Consider the following 16,051-nt stretch of genomic DNA (forward strand, 5'->3'; position numbering starts at 1 on the left):
CGATCTTGCAAATCAACATTTAAATTTTAGTAACCTGAGTGTGTAGCTAGAATAACCTTATGACTTTAAGGGCATCATAACATTCCTTCCTGCTTCTAAATTGAACCCACAAGGATCCCAGAGCAATTTCTTTCATAAGATGTTGAAAAATGTCATCTTAGTGGCACTATATTTTCTGTCATGCTTATTTATTTAATACTTTTTAATTTCTCCTATTATTACAAAAATCAGAAAAGTGTGGGAATGTGACAGTGCTGGTTTGAATGTATTATGTCCCCCAGAAAAAAGCCATATTCTTTGATGCAATCTTGTGTGGCAGACATATTAGTGGGGATTAAGTTGGAACATTTAGATTAGGTTGTTTGCATGGAAATGTGCCCCATCCAACTGTAAGTGATAACACTGATGAGATCATTTCCATTGAGGCATGGCCCCACCCGTTTAGGGTGGGCCTTGATCAGTGGAGCCATAGAAATGAGCTGACGGACAGAAGGAACTCAGTGCAGCTGAGAGTGACATTTTGAAGAGGAGCTATAGCCAAGAGGGACACTTTGAAGAAAGCACAGGAGCTGCAGATGAGAGACAGTTTGAAGACGGCCATTGAAAGCAGACTCTTGCTCCAGAGAAGCTGAGAGAGGACAAATATCCCAAATGCAACTAACAGTGACGTTTTTGAGCAACCGGATCCTAGAGGGGAACATCCTGGGAGAAAGCCATTTTGAAACCAGAACTTTGGAGCAGACACCAGCCGCGTGCCTTCCCAGCTACCAGAGGTTTTCCAGACGCCACTGGCTGTCTTCCAGTGAAGGTACCTGATTGCTGATGTGTTACCTTGGACACTTTATGGCCTTAAGCCTGTAACTGCTTAACCAAATAACCCCCCCTTTTATAAAAGCCAATTCATCTCTGGTGTTTTGCATTCCGGCAGCATTAGCAAACTAGAACAGAAAGAACCAATAAAGATTAGAGTAGAGAGAAATAAAATAGATAATAAAAAACAATAGAACCAACAAAACCAACATTTTTTCAACAAAATTTCAAACCTTCAGCTAGACTTACAAAGAAAAAAAGGGATAGAGGACACAAATAACTAAAATCAGAAATGAAAAAGGGGAATATTACTACTGACCCCATAGAAATAAAAAGTTATTATAAGAGGATTCTATGAACAACTGTAGGCCAATAAATTAGATAACCTGGATGAAATGGGCAAATTCTTAGAAACACACAAGCCTCCTACACAGACTCAAGAAGAAACAGAAGATCTCCACAGACCAATAATGAGCAAAATTTGAATTGGTAATAAAAACTTCCCAACAAAGAAAAGCCCAGGACAAGATGGCTTCACTGGTGAATTTTCTCATACTTTCAAAGAAGAATTAACACTAATCATGCATAATCTCATCCAAAAGCATTTAAGAGGAAGGAATACTTCCTAATTCATTCTCTGAGGCCAGCATCACCCTAATACCAAAGCCAGATAAAGATGCCAAAGGAAAAAGAAAATTATAGACTAATATCCCTCCTGAATACAGATACAAAAATTCTCTGCAAAATACTTGCAAACCGAATCCAACGGCACATTAAAAGAATTATACATCATAATCAAATGGAATTTATCCAGGTGTGCAAGGGTGGTTCAACATAAGAATGTTACACCATATTAACATGACCATCTCAAATGATACAGAAAAGGTATTTGACCAAATCCAGTGCCCCTTCTTGATAAAAACACTCAGCAAACTAGGAGTATAAGGAAACGTTTTCAACATGACAAAGGGCAAATATGAAAAACCCTAACATCATAGTTAATGGTGAAAGACTAGAATCTTTGCTTCTAAGATCAACACAAGGGAAGGATGTCCACTGTCACCACTGTTATTCAACATTGTTTTGGAAGTTCTAGCCAGAGCAGTAAGGAAAGAAAAAGAAATAGAAGGCATCTAGATTTGAAAGGAAGAAGTAAAACTCTCCCTATTTGCAGATGACATGATCCTGTTTATAGAAAATCCTAAAAAATCCACAACAAAGTTACTAGAGCTAGTAAATTCCACAATGTGGCAGGGTGTAAGATTAACATGCAAAAATCAGTGATGTTTCTGTATACTAGCAGGGAACAATCTAACAAGGAAATCAAGAAAAAAGTGTCCTTTACAACAGCAACTAAAATAATCAAATATCTAGGAATAAATTTAACCAAGGACATAAAGGACTTGTGCCTGGCAAACGACAAAACTTTGCTTACAGATATTAAAGGAGACTTAAGTGGCCCCAAATGGCAAAAAAAAAACATCTTGAAAAAGAAGAATGAAGTTAGAGGACTCATTGTTTCTGATTTTAAAACTTACTACAAAGCTACAACAATCAAAACAATGTGCTACTGGTACAAGGAGGGACATATAGACCAATGGAATTGAATTGAAAATTCAGAAATCAACCCTCAGATCTATGGCCAATTGATTTTTGACAAGGGAGCTAAGAACCCTCAAGGGGGAAAGAGTAGTCTCAACAAATGGTACTGAGAAAACTGGATATTTATGTGTAAAAGAATGAAGGTGGACTCCTACCTCATGCCATATACAAAAATTCTCTCAAAACAGATCAAAGACTTAAATATAAGACCCTAAACTGTAAAATGCCTAGAAGAAAACAAGGGAAACATCTTCAGCACTTGGTGTTTGGCAATGGTTTCTTAGATTTTACACCAAAAACATGAGCAACGAAAGGAAAAATAGACAAATGAGAGTTCATCAAAATTTAAAAATTTTGAGCATCAAAGGATTTTATCATGAAAGTAATAATACAGCCTACTAAATGAGAGAAAATAATTGGAAACCACTTATCTGCTAAGGGTTTAACAAATAAAGAAATTCTACAACTCAACAACAAAAAGACAAACATCTCAACTAAAAAATGGGCTAATTACTGGAACAGACATTTCTCCGAAGAAATGGCCAATAAGCACCTGAAAAGATGCACAATATCTTGAGCTATTAGGGAAATCCACATCAAAACCATGAGATACCATTTCATACCCATTAGAATAGTAACTACTAAAAAATGGAAAATAACAAATGTTGGAGAGAATGTGGAAAAATAGGAACATTCAGTCATTATTGGGGAGAACATAAAATGGTGCAGTCATTATGGAGAATAGTCTATTGGTTTCTCTGAAAGTTATGCACAGAATTACCATGATCCAGCAGTTCCACTTCTAGGTGTATATATCCGAAAGAATAGAAAGCAGGGACTAGAACAGATATTTTCACACTGATGTTCATAGTGGCATTATACACAATTTCCAAGTGTTCATCAGTGTGTGAATGGATAAACAAAATGTGGTGTATGCATTCAATGCGGTATTATTCAGCCATAAGAAAGGATGAAGTTGTGATTCATGCTGCAACATGGATGAATCTTGGAGACATCATGTTGAGTGAAATCAGCCAGACACCAAAGGACAGATATTGTATGATCTAACTTGTATAAAATAATTGGAATTTGCAAATTCTTGAGAGTCAGGAACTAGAATACAGGTTATCAGGGTCTGGGGTTGGGGTAGATGATAGGGTGTTAATGCTTAGTTGGTACAGAATTTCTATTTGGAATCATGGAAGAATTTGGGTAATGGATGGCAGTGATGATAGCACAGCACTGAGAATGTAATTCACACCACTGTATTGCATATTTGAAAGTGGTTAAATGGGAAATTTTGGATTATGTGTATTTTACCAGAATAAAAATTAAAACAAAAAACGAAGACCTATACCACACAAAGAATAAACACTAGTGTAAACTATGGACTGTAATTTTAGTATAATTATAATAATGTTATTCCTTCATTGTAACAAAGGTACCACACTAAAGCAAAACATTAATAATAGGGAAACTGTGTGTTGGTGGGGGGGGGGAGTGCGAGGTCTACAAGAAATCAGTACTTTGTGCATGATTTTTTGTAAACCTACATCTGCTCTAATAAAAAGTGAAAAAAATTATGCCCAGAATTCCCTGTCATCAAATAAAATTCTGTGATTTGAAAGGCAAAAACTTACCAAAGATATAGAAGATATTAGGCCACCCCATTGTCTGGCAGATTTCACCACCGGTGAGGAGGACGATGAAGGTTCCCAGTAGAATACCTGAACAGAAGATGTGAGGATGTGCTGGGTTAGAGGGCCCCTGCTTGAGACCCCGTGTGACTACTACAGATTGACCTTTTAACCAAGGTTAGCTGGATACTGAGTAAAGGTGTGAGCGTCAATCGAGATTATATATGTTCAAATCCTGTACCTTCACTCAGTAACTGTGTTATCTTGGACAATTTGTTAGTCTATTTGGTCTCAATTTCCTTATGTGTAAGATGGAGATAATTATATATAACTGACTGATAGGTTTTTCTGAGGCTAAAATGAAATAGTATGTGCAAAGCACTTACAAGAATGTTTGGCACACAGTAAGTATTCAATTTTGTTTTTGTTTTGTTTTGTTTTTAAGTTGTAGAGGTGCGAGGGAATGATTTTATTATAATGCATGAATTGCAAGTAGAAAAATGCAATTTTTTAAAAAATTGGCACATTTCTTTCATTGCTTCTTAAAGTCTGTATTTCAGCAGATATTTATTGATGTCTGCCATGTGCCAAGCATCTTATGGGAAGATACCAAGATGAATATGGTATCTCAGAATGTGATAAATTAGAGCATAGATGACAGAGCAACTAACTATTCAGGGAATGAAGATATTTAAGAGATATTTGAGTTGGGTCTTGAAGGACAAATTTATCATGACAGAAGGAACAAAACATACCAAGGTGAATAGTGAATGGTGTAATGTAGCTGAGGTGAGGAACGGATGAAGTGATGAGGAGTAAGGCTGGAAAGGACATGTAAAGAATTTTGAAATTTAGCCTGTAGGCAATGGGAGGACATCTAAAGTTTTTTTAAAAAAAAGGAATTATAGTCAGATTCTTATTTCAGATTCCTATGTCACTCAGGCAACAATAAGTTGGAAAGGGAAAAAACTGAAGGTGAAGAAACTGATTAGAAGGCTATGAACTAAAAGGAGAAATTCTGAGAGTCTGAACCAAAGAAGTGGCAGTGAAATTAAGAGGAGGAGAAAGTTTTAGGTTAAAGGGATACCATTATTTCCAGTGCCTAGCACATTACCTGGCATGTGGTGGGCTCTCAAACAATAATTATTGACTAATAATATTTTAGGGAATTCCCTAAGATTTAATCTCTCACCATACAGAACATTCAGGGAAGATAGGGACTGCCTGTAAGTTGTGTACCCAGCATCTATCACAGCATATAACATGTTGCCTGGTTATAGCAGGAATTCCGTAACTACTTGTTACATATGATAGACCCTCCAGTCATTTTTTTCTGTCCTACCCTAAGAAATGCATTACTTGTTTGAGAGTGATAAGCATTCAGTTTTGACAGTGTAGGATAGTGGTTTAGAGCAAGGGCTATGGAGACAAAGTCTTGGTTCTGTTGATAGGCAGAGTACTCTTGGGCAGTGTGTATAAGGTGAGGATCAGCACAACAGTTACCTGATATAGCAATTACCTGATGAAGCAATGCTGTTGAGTTGACTCCTTTCCATTGGTGGAGCCCACTTGGTCCAAACTGAATACTGACCTGTCATTACAGTAACCTGAAAAGAAGAAAAACAGAAACCATTCCACCCTTAGATGTGTGCAGTCATTCTGGAACCCATATTTCACTCATACGTAGAAAACACCTTGATACCTGGGCTATGCCTTGAATGATCAGAATGACTACAAGCCAGGTCACTCCAGCATCAGCTGCCAGTGGAATCAAGAGGGTCATGATGGAGGATATGAACAAACCAGCACCAACCACATACTTGGCTCCATATATTCCAGCCACATAGCCACTAGGGATTGGAGCCAAGATCGAGCCATAATGGGCAGAGCTGAGGATGATTCCCTGGATTTCAGGACTCCAGTCATACACAGGGGCCTAGACAAGAAAGAAAATCCTACAGTTTGTCTTTGGTAAGAGTTAATAGTCTTTATTGTGAGGACTTGAGAGACAAGATAATAATTGGCAGTTCTCTTCTCTTTTATCTCCAATTCCTCTATTCCACCGGTTTCACTGAAAAAACTAAATATATGTTCATACACTCTTTCCCCTTACCCTGACACAACTGACCAATTAAAATACATATAAAGAAAACATCATATGCAAGATAATAAAAAATGTGGAAGGTTGGAAGAAAAACTAGACATAATGTGTGAAACTTACTTTTGTGGCAATTTTAATCATTGTAGGGGAAGATTTATACATACCTGTCCATTGAAGAGTAAAATCTGTTTCCTTCATTCTAACTTAGACCCTGGTTGCACTCACAGATAGTATGTAGGGATAAAATAGCCTTAGATTTATATTATGTTCCTTGTTTTGTTCCTGGCACCACATAGTAGATGCTCAGTAAATATTTACTAGGTAAATGAATCACATCTTTTTATAGGATAACCTCTTAAGTCAAACCGTTTGTGTCAAAGAGAGAGTCTAGAGTTTCTTTAAACTTACCACTGCCTTAAATTCCTTTAGAGTTTCATTCCAGTAGTCCTGGTAGTCGGTGGGGGGCCTTTCTGTGGAGTCATTGGACTGGTTGGGTGGGACTATGTTGTTCACCATTGCTGGCATGGCAATGCTCAAGTCCACATTTTGGGCGAAAACCACAGAATTACAGAGCTGCAAGATGAAGGCCAGCCCATGTCGGACAGAACAAAAGCCTAAGACAAGAGGTCACAGAGAGTCTTATAATTGGAGCGCCTTCCTACGTCAGGAAGAGAGAAGACTGGTGTTTTTCTGTGAGGCAGAAAGACAAGAGAGCAGACGTTACTCTGTAGTTGTCTGGTGGATGGATACCCACACCCCTGGGAAGTGGCGGGAGGAGGGCGCTCCCTCAGAACCGTTGCTCATGTGGAGACCTGGAAGAATGCCTGGAGCTGGCCGGAGCAGACATTAGGCAAGAGTTTTCCAGGCTGGGTTCTGGGAGGAGCTGATGAGATGGGGATGGAATTAAGTGGATTTAAAGAAAGAATTGGCTAGAAGCAGTGACTGATAGGACAAAAAGATTGAGAGAGAGAGAAAGAATAGGTTGTTGGAAATGACTCCTGGGTGACCCCTTTGCACAGGTGGGGTTGTTTGGGATATGACTTCTACCTGGGTAATATGGAAGATCAACGTGTTTGGGGGCTGGGGAGAGATGATGCTTGAAAGGCATAGGCTAGGGTTACATTATAGAAGTATTTAAACTTTGTCACAATTCTGTAATCTAAGTTTGCACAAAATTTGCCTGGGTTCCCTGGGAGGCCTGGAGTTGAGTCCAGACATGTTAGTTTGACAACGGCTGGAAGCGTCTGATAGACGATCCCAGAGAAAGCCCAGAGGTAATATGTGATCACTTGCCCTCAGAGCCTTGGGTGAATTGTTCCCTGGCTACTACAAGGTTGCAAAAGCGCCTGGACTGTCCAGCACTGTTTTCTGCTGTGTAGTGATGCTCTTGCTAAGTTCCAGAAACTGACATCAGAGCCTGTCCTTCCGGAAGCATTTAGTCAAGCCCCCATCCATAAAATTTTACGCTGGAGTTTTCATCAATACCACACTGAGATGGCAGATTAAATTAAGGAGGACACCACATTTGTAGTCTTGCCTGCTCCTAAGCCAAGGACAGGAATGTCTTCTGATGTACTCAAGTCTTTTTCTCTGTGCCAAGGTGGAGTTAAATCCCACACAATTATTAAAGTACTTTTAATTGTTTACATAACAGTTCTTTTTCCTATCATTTACACCAGTTTTTCCTTGAGTTTTGACAAAAAAAGAAAAGTAAAAATGATCATGTTCAAATAATGAAAAAATAGATTTTTGCCATTTGTAACACTCATTTCATCCTTTTGGGTAATTTTATTCACTGGCATATTCGAAACAAGGTTAAATAGGAGTAGTAAGACTGGGCACTCTGTCATAACTGAATTCACTGGGAATGCTGCTCACATTACACCACCAGTTAATTGACAGTAGTCATTAGGTTGTTGGAATGACATGTACTTTTATCATAGTAAGCTATCTTGGTGCTATTTTAAATATTTTTAAATAAATGTCTTTTAATCGATTAATCCTGGATTAATCAGATGCCTGGATTCCAATCCCAGCTCTTCTCCCTACAGCTGTGTGTCCTTGGGGAAGTTATTAACCTCTCTGTGGCCTCAATGTCTTACCCGAAGCATCTATACTGAAACCAGGATAATAATAAAGCCGCCTTCATGTTGTGTGATGAGGCTTGAATAAGGTCTTATAAGTTTATTATAATTACCAATAATAAAATATTTGGCTATCTTTGAATATCACTTCTTGTTCTTAATATACTAGGCTGTTTTTAATGAACTGCTTGATTTATTCTGCTGATATTTTAGCTGGAATTTCACATTAGCATATATAATTGAGCTTAATTTGTAGTTTGTGTGTATGTGTGTGATTTTTGCCATGCCAGTTTGTAAAAAAAAAAAAAAAGTTTTAAAGGTTTTCATCTCATTCTGTGATCTAGTGTTTTGAATAATGGCCATTTTCTTTTTGTTTAACAAACTTTTTATTTTAGAACAGTTTTAGATTTACACAATAATTGTGTTCCCATATGCCCTACCACAGTTTCCCCTATTATTAACACTTTCCAATAGTATGGTGCATTTGTCACAATCAATGAACAATATCAAAACATTATTATTATTACCAACATGCATACTCTATTCACATTTCCTCAGTTTTTACCTAATGTCTTTTTTCTGTTCCTGGTCCCCATCCAGGATCTCATAGGACGTTTAGATGTTGTCTCTCCTTAGGTTCCTCTTGGCTGTGCAGGTTTTTTAGACTTTCCATGTTTTTGAGCACCTTGAGAGTTTTGAGGAGCACTAGTTTTTTATAGAATGTCTCTCTGTCAGAGTTTGGCAGGTGTTTTTCTCATTATTAGACTGGGGTCATGGGTTTTGGGAAGAAAGACCATCAGTGGCTGTTGATATTGATCTTGATCACCTGGATGAGCAAGTGTTTGTCTGAATTCTCCATTGTAAAGTCTCTCTCTCTTTTTCCTTCTTTCCATACTGTACTCTTTGGAAAGAAGTCACATGCCTCATGTACACTTAAGGAGCGAGAAATTAGGCTATGCATAAATTATTTTGGATTTCTTCATGGGATACATAGGCATTTTCTGCTCTTTCAAAATTTCGCAAACTTTTTCTGGTAAAACTAATAGGAAAAAAATTAGTTTGTTTTAAGGGATAACTTTTTGACAACTTTCTCAACTTCTTGCATTTTTGACATATTATTTTTCTTATTTTTCTTTATTCAAATTTGTAAATTATATTTTCTAGAAAATAACTTATTTCATCTGTTGTTCCCCATTAAGTAGCATATTGTAACTTTAAATACTTCTGTCTTCTACTTTCTCATGATTATTTGTTGTATTTAACAGTCTCTGCTGGATTAATCTGAATAGTGGATTCTTTGTTTTATTGCTGTGAATGACATCTTTTTTATTGAAATCAACTCTTGGATATATTTTTTATTGAAATTTCCTTCATGATTTCAGTTCACATTATTTTCTATATTGAAGTTGTATGTTCTGTTTTTTTACATTGTTTCCTTGAAGTTATAGACTATGAATTAGATGCTTAATTATCTTGCTTTCATTTATTCTTGTATAATCTGTGTTTTCTTCCTTTCTTCATATCCATCATCCTTTGATTTACTATCTTGCTCCCTACTGCTTTCTTCATGAATTTTTTCCAGTCTCTGCTCTGAGTCACTGATTTGATTTTTCTGTAGTGATAATTTCTTTCCTTGCTCCTGTTAATTACATTTTAATTCTGCAATAACTGCAAAACAATTCTGCAAAATAAACCTCAGGTTTTTTTTCCTCTTTAGCTTTTCTTTCTCATCTATTTTGGGTTCCTCTTTTATATTTTCCTGTTGATTTTTTGTTGGTTCAAACATGTCAGGCTTTTTTTTTTAATTCTTGAGAATTTGAAAAACTTTAAGATGAAAACATTCTTCAATTTCCTCAAATAAAATAAACATAGCAGTATAACATAATGTCTAACAATATGGACAGAAGAGCCATACTGCTGTGGTTTGAATCCTGGGGCTGCCTCTTTGTGGCTGGGTGACTTGGTTGAGTTACTTAATCCCTCGGGGCCTGATTTCTGTTTCCTGTAAAATGGGGCTGATAAACCAGTAATACCTTCCTTGAAGAGTTGTTGGGAGGATTAAGTGTATTAACACCCGTAAAGTGCTTGGAGCAGTGCCCGCCACAGAATGTGCACTCTTTATGTGACAGCTATTATGATCTTAGGATCTTTCATAAGTGTGTGTGTTCATCTCTCTTTTTATTTAATATACTTCTTTCCTTTCTTTTTTCCTTTGTGCTAAAGTACTTACAGAAGTCCCTGTGGCTCACCTCTACAGTATTGGACTACACAATGCCAACTGTGTGTGATTTTGTTCCCATGTGTTGGACCCCTGGCACAAGGGCACTTTTGCGGTTTTGAGGACAGGCTGTTACACGGTGGCAATTGTGGATATATGTGTGTGGGCATGTGGCTGTGGGTGGGAGGGAGGAGAGGGCATGGATTTATTCCCACCATTTCATCTTAATTCTGCAGTGACACTGTAGATTTGTGGGAAAGACCAACTGGGAGGAAATGTTCAATTGATTTCTGTGAGTCACACATGTTTTCTTCTATGCCATTGTGTGGGTCACAGCTGCTGAACAGCAGATCCTTAAAAACACAGGGGAGTCTTCAAGGGGAAAGTGCTGGGAGGTGGGCCTATGAATGCTTTGCCCCCCACATCTCACCACTGCATGTGAGAATTAGATTAAGTTTAGCTTTCACACGGGGTGGGGGCAGTTCAGGGGTTGGCAGAGGGTTAAGAAGCCAAGCAGCAATTGGTGGCCAGTCCTCCTGTTTATCCACCCACTATCCTTGCAAGGTGGAGACTCGGGGCGGGGGGGTAGAAGTTCCTAAAATAGCCTCATAACTTGTTACCAAACTAGCTCAGATAGGCTCTGCAGTTAAAGAACAAAGGAAAGAGGCCAGGTGAGCACAGAAGTGGTGTCAGTGACTTACATGGGCATAACAGCTATAGTCAGGGGTGGAGATTTGTTTCAAATGTTACTTGTTTCAAATATTTCAAATTCTCACAGGAGACTTGTCTTGAATGTTTCAATTTTGCCCAAGCTGAATGTTTCAAATTTGAGCGGGTTAGTTAGGCCTGTCGAATAGGCTATAAGCTTTGGAGTATCCAGCCAATAGAGAAACAGGGGAGGGACTTGCATGTTAGGCTTAGGGCATAAATAGTACTATGTTCTATTGTTCTGGGCACCAACCCCCCACATTTTGGTTGCCAGCCCCATTCTTGCAAGATCCTGAACATATTTCTTTTCTTCTCCACAATTGGGTGAGTGTTTATTCCTTTTTAGGTATAGTGCTTGTTTCTCACCCTGCGGACCTTGGGTGGCCTTACCTTGCATGTGGTCTGCACAACCTCTTGACACTGCCACTGCAAGTGGGGAGCATGAGCCGGGGCTCTTTCTTCCTGTAGTGCTGTGCTCTAAGATGGGCTTGTCAGCTCTTGGCATCCTCTTGATTTCATTCAGATTGTATTAAATCTGTCATTGAGCCTTCAATTTGGATTGTGTGGTAGGAACACTTCCTTAATCTCAACATAGATGGAGGTACTTTCTCAAAGTATCAAGCTTGCTGTATTTATTTCTGTGAATTTGAGAAAGGGTTATACTGTCAACTGGCCCTTAGGTGGCATTCTTTCCAGTTGGTGGGGGTATTTTTGATAGATAGGGAGAAAGAAAACTGTGACTGATAATTGTATTTTAATTCTCACTGCCATCCTGCTTTGCTGAGATCTCCACAGTAACAGAGGGGCAAATACTTGAAAACTGCAACCCTCAGTTGACTACCACACAAACAGGATTCCAACCAGATTCTGTTATTAGGGGTGTGCTGACAGCATTTGGAAAGCTGAATGCAATGAGAAACCATTATGTTCTGGTGGTGGCTGCAGGCAAGGGTGGAATTTGAGCATCAGTGATGGTAGACATGGGTTTTTTGCTGGTGGCTTTTGGCTGTCCCTGAAAATCACCCACTTTGTACCACTCATAGCTGGGATCATTAGCAGTATTTCATCTTGCACCTGTGGATTTCCTGAAAGTGGCTAACCTTACCTTTGCTCCCGCAGCCTTCCAAAATCTATGGAAGCTTCTAGACCCCTATATTAAACCTCTTTTTAATTGAAATGCCTATAGTAACTTCTGGTTTTCTGACTGATCCCAGACCAATACACAAGCTCATGGACCTCTGGAGGAAAAGGGGATAGGAATGTCACTGACTTGTTGCCTCCATCCAAGCCCCATGAACCCATGTCTGAGCCTGATAAAGCAAGAGGGACCACTGGCAGAACCTGGAGGTCCAGCTGTTTTCACTCAGGATCTCTGGGGATACTGGAGTATAAGCAGCTTCCCTTGGTGACTAGGTAGCCAGATGTGACATTTAATGAGGGAGGAGGCATTTCTGCACTTACAGTGAAATACCTTGATTTAGTTCTATGAGTGTCCCAGAAACACAGCTGTGCCCAGCAAAGATGTCAGGAGCCTTTGAGAGCACCAGTACCTAGAGAAACTACCTGGAGGGTGTGCTCAGCATGGGCCAGAGAGAGGGATTCACAGAAGTTTAATGTTGGGCATCAACTGATGAAGCAGTCAGTAAGGTTTATTCAATATTTGAAGACTCAACAAAAAAACCAGGTGGAACATTGAAGAGTATATGGGGTTCTACTTATCAGGTAAGGCGAGGCTTAGGCAAAAGAGGACTAATATTATTAGCACTATGCCATTTGTGATCACAGGCTGGGGTAAAGTGGGTGATGAAAGTATTGCCTGATATAGCTGTCGCTGATGGGGTAGGCTACCAGAGGATAGAGTAGCATGGTGGGGCAGAGGTTGTAGAAAACTGGAAGAAACCAGAAAATCTGGTGTATTCAGAGACCGCCTATGAGTCCCACTTTAGACACATCATGACATTTCCAATGACTGCCAAAAAGTGGACTGAGGAGGGGGCACCATGGAGTCTAATATTAATGGCTGGTGTTTATGTAGTGTTTACTGTAGGCTAGGCATTGTTTTAAGTGGTTGATATATTTTAACTAACTTAATCCTCATGGAAATCCTATGAGGTAGATACTGTTATTATTACATTTTTGCAGATGGAGATGAGCTGGAGAAAGTTTAAGTAACTTGCCTAAAGTCACACAGCTCATAAATGGCAGTCAGGATTGCAAACACAGGTATTCTGGTTTCTATGATGTGCCATGGTAAATTTTTATGTTTAAGTTCTCCATAAAACTTATTTTGAGAAAGAGAGAGTTAAGATGGAAGAATTTGGTCAATGGTATAGCTCAATAGACTCCTAAATATTTATCGATGGGTGATATCTTAGGGAATTTTGCAGATGAGGAATCTGAGACCAATGGAATAGTATTCATTCCAGGTCAAATGGTGGTTAGTTGTTGAATGAGTATTAGACTGCATGTCTTCTGATTTCTTTTGTTGATCAGATTAGGAGAACTCTTTTTTCCCAAACACATGCTCACTTCCCAGAGACATATTTGCTAAAACGTTGAGGATTACAAAAGCATTGCATCTTGATTAGCATTTTACTTCTTGAAGGCATTTTTCTATGAAAGGCCTGTAGCCTTAAAAGAATTAATGAATAGTTTTTATATCATTAAGAGTTTAAGGCAAAGCAGGCTGTTCCATCATTTTCCTTATGGCATATTGTAGAAAAGCATTAAGTTGTCAAAGAGCTGAGAGGAGGGAGTTGACTTCTGTGACATGGGGTAAAGGAGAAGCCGGTTTCTTTTGAGGCAGGTTTGGGTCTGACCTAAGCAGAGAGATCTAATGGGTACGGGGGGCTCAGCATCAGGAAAGCTAGGATAGGTTTCTGCCTTTCCTACTTAGTATCTGCTCTGGTTTTTTCTCTTCATCCATAAGCAATGTTAATTCATAGCTGTCCTGTGTGCTTTAAAGAAAGGTTGCTTGTGAGAATTGAAATAATTCTCAGTAAAAACACTTTACAATGCTATAGAATTCTTGACCTCAGGTGCTAACAGAGGCTGTATTGTGACACCAAAAAGGAAGTTAAGGTGATGTTATCCAGAAGGGGACCTTTGTGCAGAATTTTACCTTTCCTGGAGGCTTGCATTTGTGCCATGTGTGAATTACCGTGGTTGGAAACGCCTCTCGCAGTGGCCTGGGTGTCTGCTGGAGTAGGCATTTTGGTTTTCTCCTCCTGGGGACTGGCGTTCACTTACTGAAATGAAAGAATGCAAAGAAAGCAAATACAGAGAGATAAGGGTCTTATATTATATATGATACTGTCCCCATACTTCTCTAAAAATAAGGAGTGGGAAAAGTGCTAGATTAGGGTCAGGAAACCTGGTTTGTCATCCTGACTCTGTCACTAACCAATAGTGTGGCCTCCTTCAGTTACCCCTAGTCTCTGCCTCTCTAAAATGAGGGATCTAGTCTATGGATCTTTCCTGTTCTGTGCTTCTATGTCTCTAAACTGGTATCAGTACCAAGAAGGTGATAAAACTTGACAACCTTATTTGAAAATTCATTTGCAAGCTTTCAGTGGATTAAATTACCTGAAAAACTATGTATTATAAACACCTGATATATGAGATTAAATATAATAAACATGTTTAAAAATGCTTAACTCCAAAGACAGTAAGAAATAGCTACATGGATGAAATGAAAAGTTAGAGGCATGGCCTTAAACTCTTTGATGGTACTAGGATTGGGAGTGTGGGAGGCATCAATTTCAGCAAATAGGGGCTTGCGCTCAAGATCCCTGTGGGTTTGGGGGATGACACTCATTCCAGGCAGGGAAACAATAACCGTGAGCCTAATATAGAGCCAGAAGCCTCGAAGAATTCAAAACACGTAAAGTGGCAACAGTGAGAAAATGAGACAGTGATGACTTTTATCTACACTGTCAGAGCTCTGGTTTGAAAATTGAGATCTTCCCCTGAAAATTCTAACTATAGTATGAGGAGTTGGGGATTAGAATTCACATGGTATGCATTGTCTGAGAACTCCTCCCCAGCTGAGAAACTGACCTAAGAATTGGGCCTGATACTTTCAATCCAGATCACACAGAATTACTGCAGATGAAGCTTGACTTAATATGAGCTCAAAGTCTACAATTATCGACACTTTAAAAAGAGAACCATCCAAAGCAAGTCATCTGTAGGATTGGACAGCTGTAGGAGTCTGCATTGGAGAATTATAGTAGGATAATAGAACACTTATTCTACAGGGTAGGATTAGACTGTTGAGAACTTCCAAAAATGGAGTGAACTGATAAAGACATTATATAAGCATTGGTAAATTTATTGAGGAAATAAAAGATAGACTCTCAAACATTAGAAGAGATCAGGACATCGTGAAAAATAGATTGGGCAGAATTAAGAAAGATACTACTTGAAATACAAAAGAAAAATGCAGATATTGTAATTTGAAACTGAGTACACTGAGCTAACGAGAAAATTAATGATCTAGAATATAGAGCTAAGTAAATTATACAAGAATAAAACTCAGTGAGATAATGGAGCAAACTGAAGAGATCAAGAATATGGAGTAAAAAGACCAACATATGTTGAATAGGACTTCTAAGAGGAGAAAATAAAGAGAATGGGGAGAAGCAATACTTTTATTCATGGAAATTTTCCAGAATAGACAAAAGACAAGATTTCTCAGATTTGGGAGTCACAATGGGTGTCAGGTCATGTAGACATAAAGATACTGAAGAACATTAAAAAGCGCAAAATTTATTTATGATAACAGATACCATAGAAGATCAGAATGGGAGAAACATTTACAGCATGCTATTAGATAAGGGAATGGCATTTTTTAAACTCCTTCAAAATAATATGAAAAAGGACAAAATAT

The 16,051-nt window shown here is 38.6% G+C and overlaps 1 protein-coding gene across 6 annotated transcripts in view; it reads right to left on the minus strand.

Moving 5' to 3' along the window:
- Nucleotides 1-16,051, minus strand: part of SLC17A4 (solute carrier family 17 member 4) — a 31,965-nt gene that overhangs the window by 10,687 nt on the left and 5,227 nt on the right. For 4 of the 6 annotated variants that reach the window (XM_037844481.1, XM_037844479.1, XM_037844484.1 and 1 more), the window contains exons 2-6: nucleotides 14,282-14,408; nucleotides 6,559-6,764; nucleotides 5,752-5,985; nucleotides 5,569-5,656; nucleotides 4,053-4,139 (exon numbers count right to left, since the gene is read on the minus strand). In XM_037844481.1, coding sequence (XP_037700409.1) covers nucleotides 4,053-4,139; nucleotides 5,569-5,656; nucleotides 5,752-5,985; nucleotides 6,559-6,764; nucleotides 14,282-14,372 — 706 coding nt within the window. In that variant the 5' untranslated portion in view covers nucleotides 14,373-14,408. Of the gene's footprint in view, nucleotides 1-4,052; nucleotides 4,140-5,568; nucleotides 5,657-5,751; nucleotides 5,986-6,558; nucleotides 6,841-14,281; nucleotides 14,409-16,051 lie in introns of those variants that run through there. The other 2 variants (XM_037844483.1, XM_037844482.1) reach the window with 2 other exon arrangements.

The sequence above is a fragment of the Choloepus didactylus genome, chromosome 7 (genome assembly GCF_015220235.1).
Source record: "Choloepus didactylus isolate mChoDid1 chromosome 7, mChoDid1.pri, whole genome shotgun sequence".
NCBI classification, from domain to species: domain Eukaryota; kingdom Metazoa; phylum Chordata; class Mammalia; order Pilosa; family Megalonychidae; genus Choloepus; species Choloepus didactylus.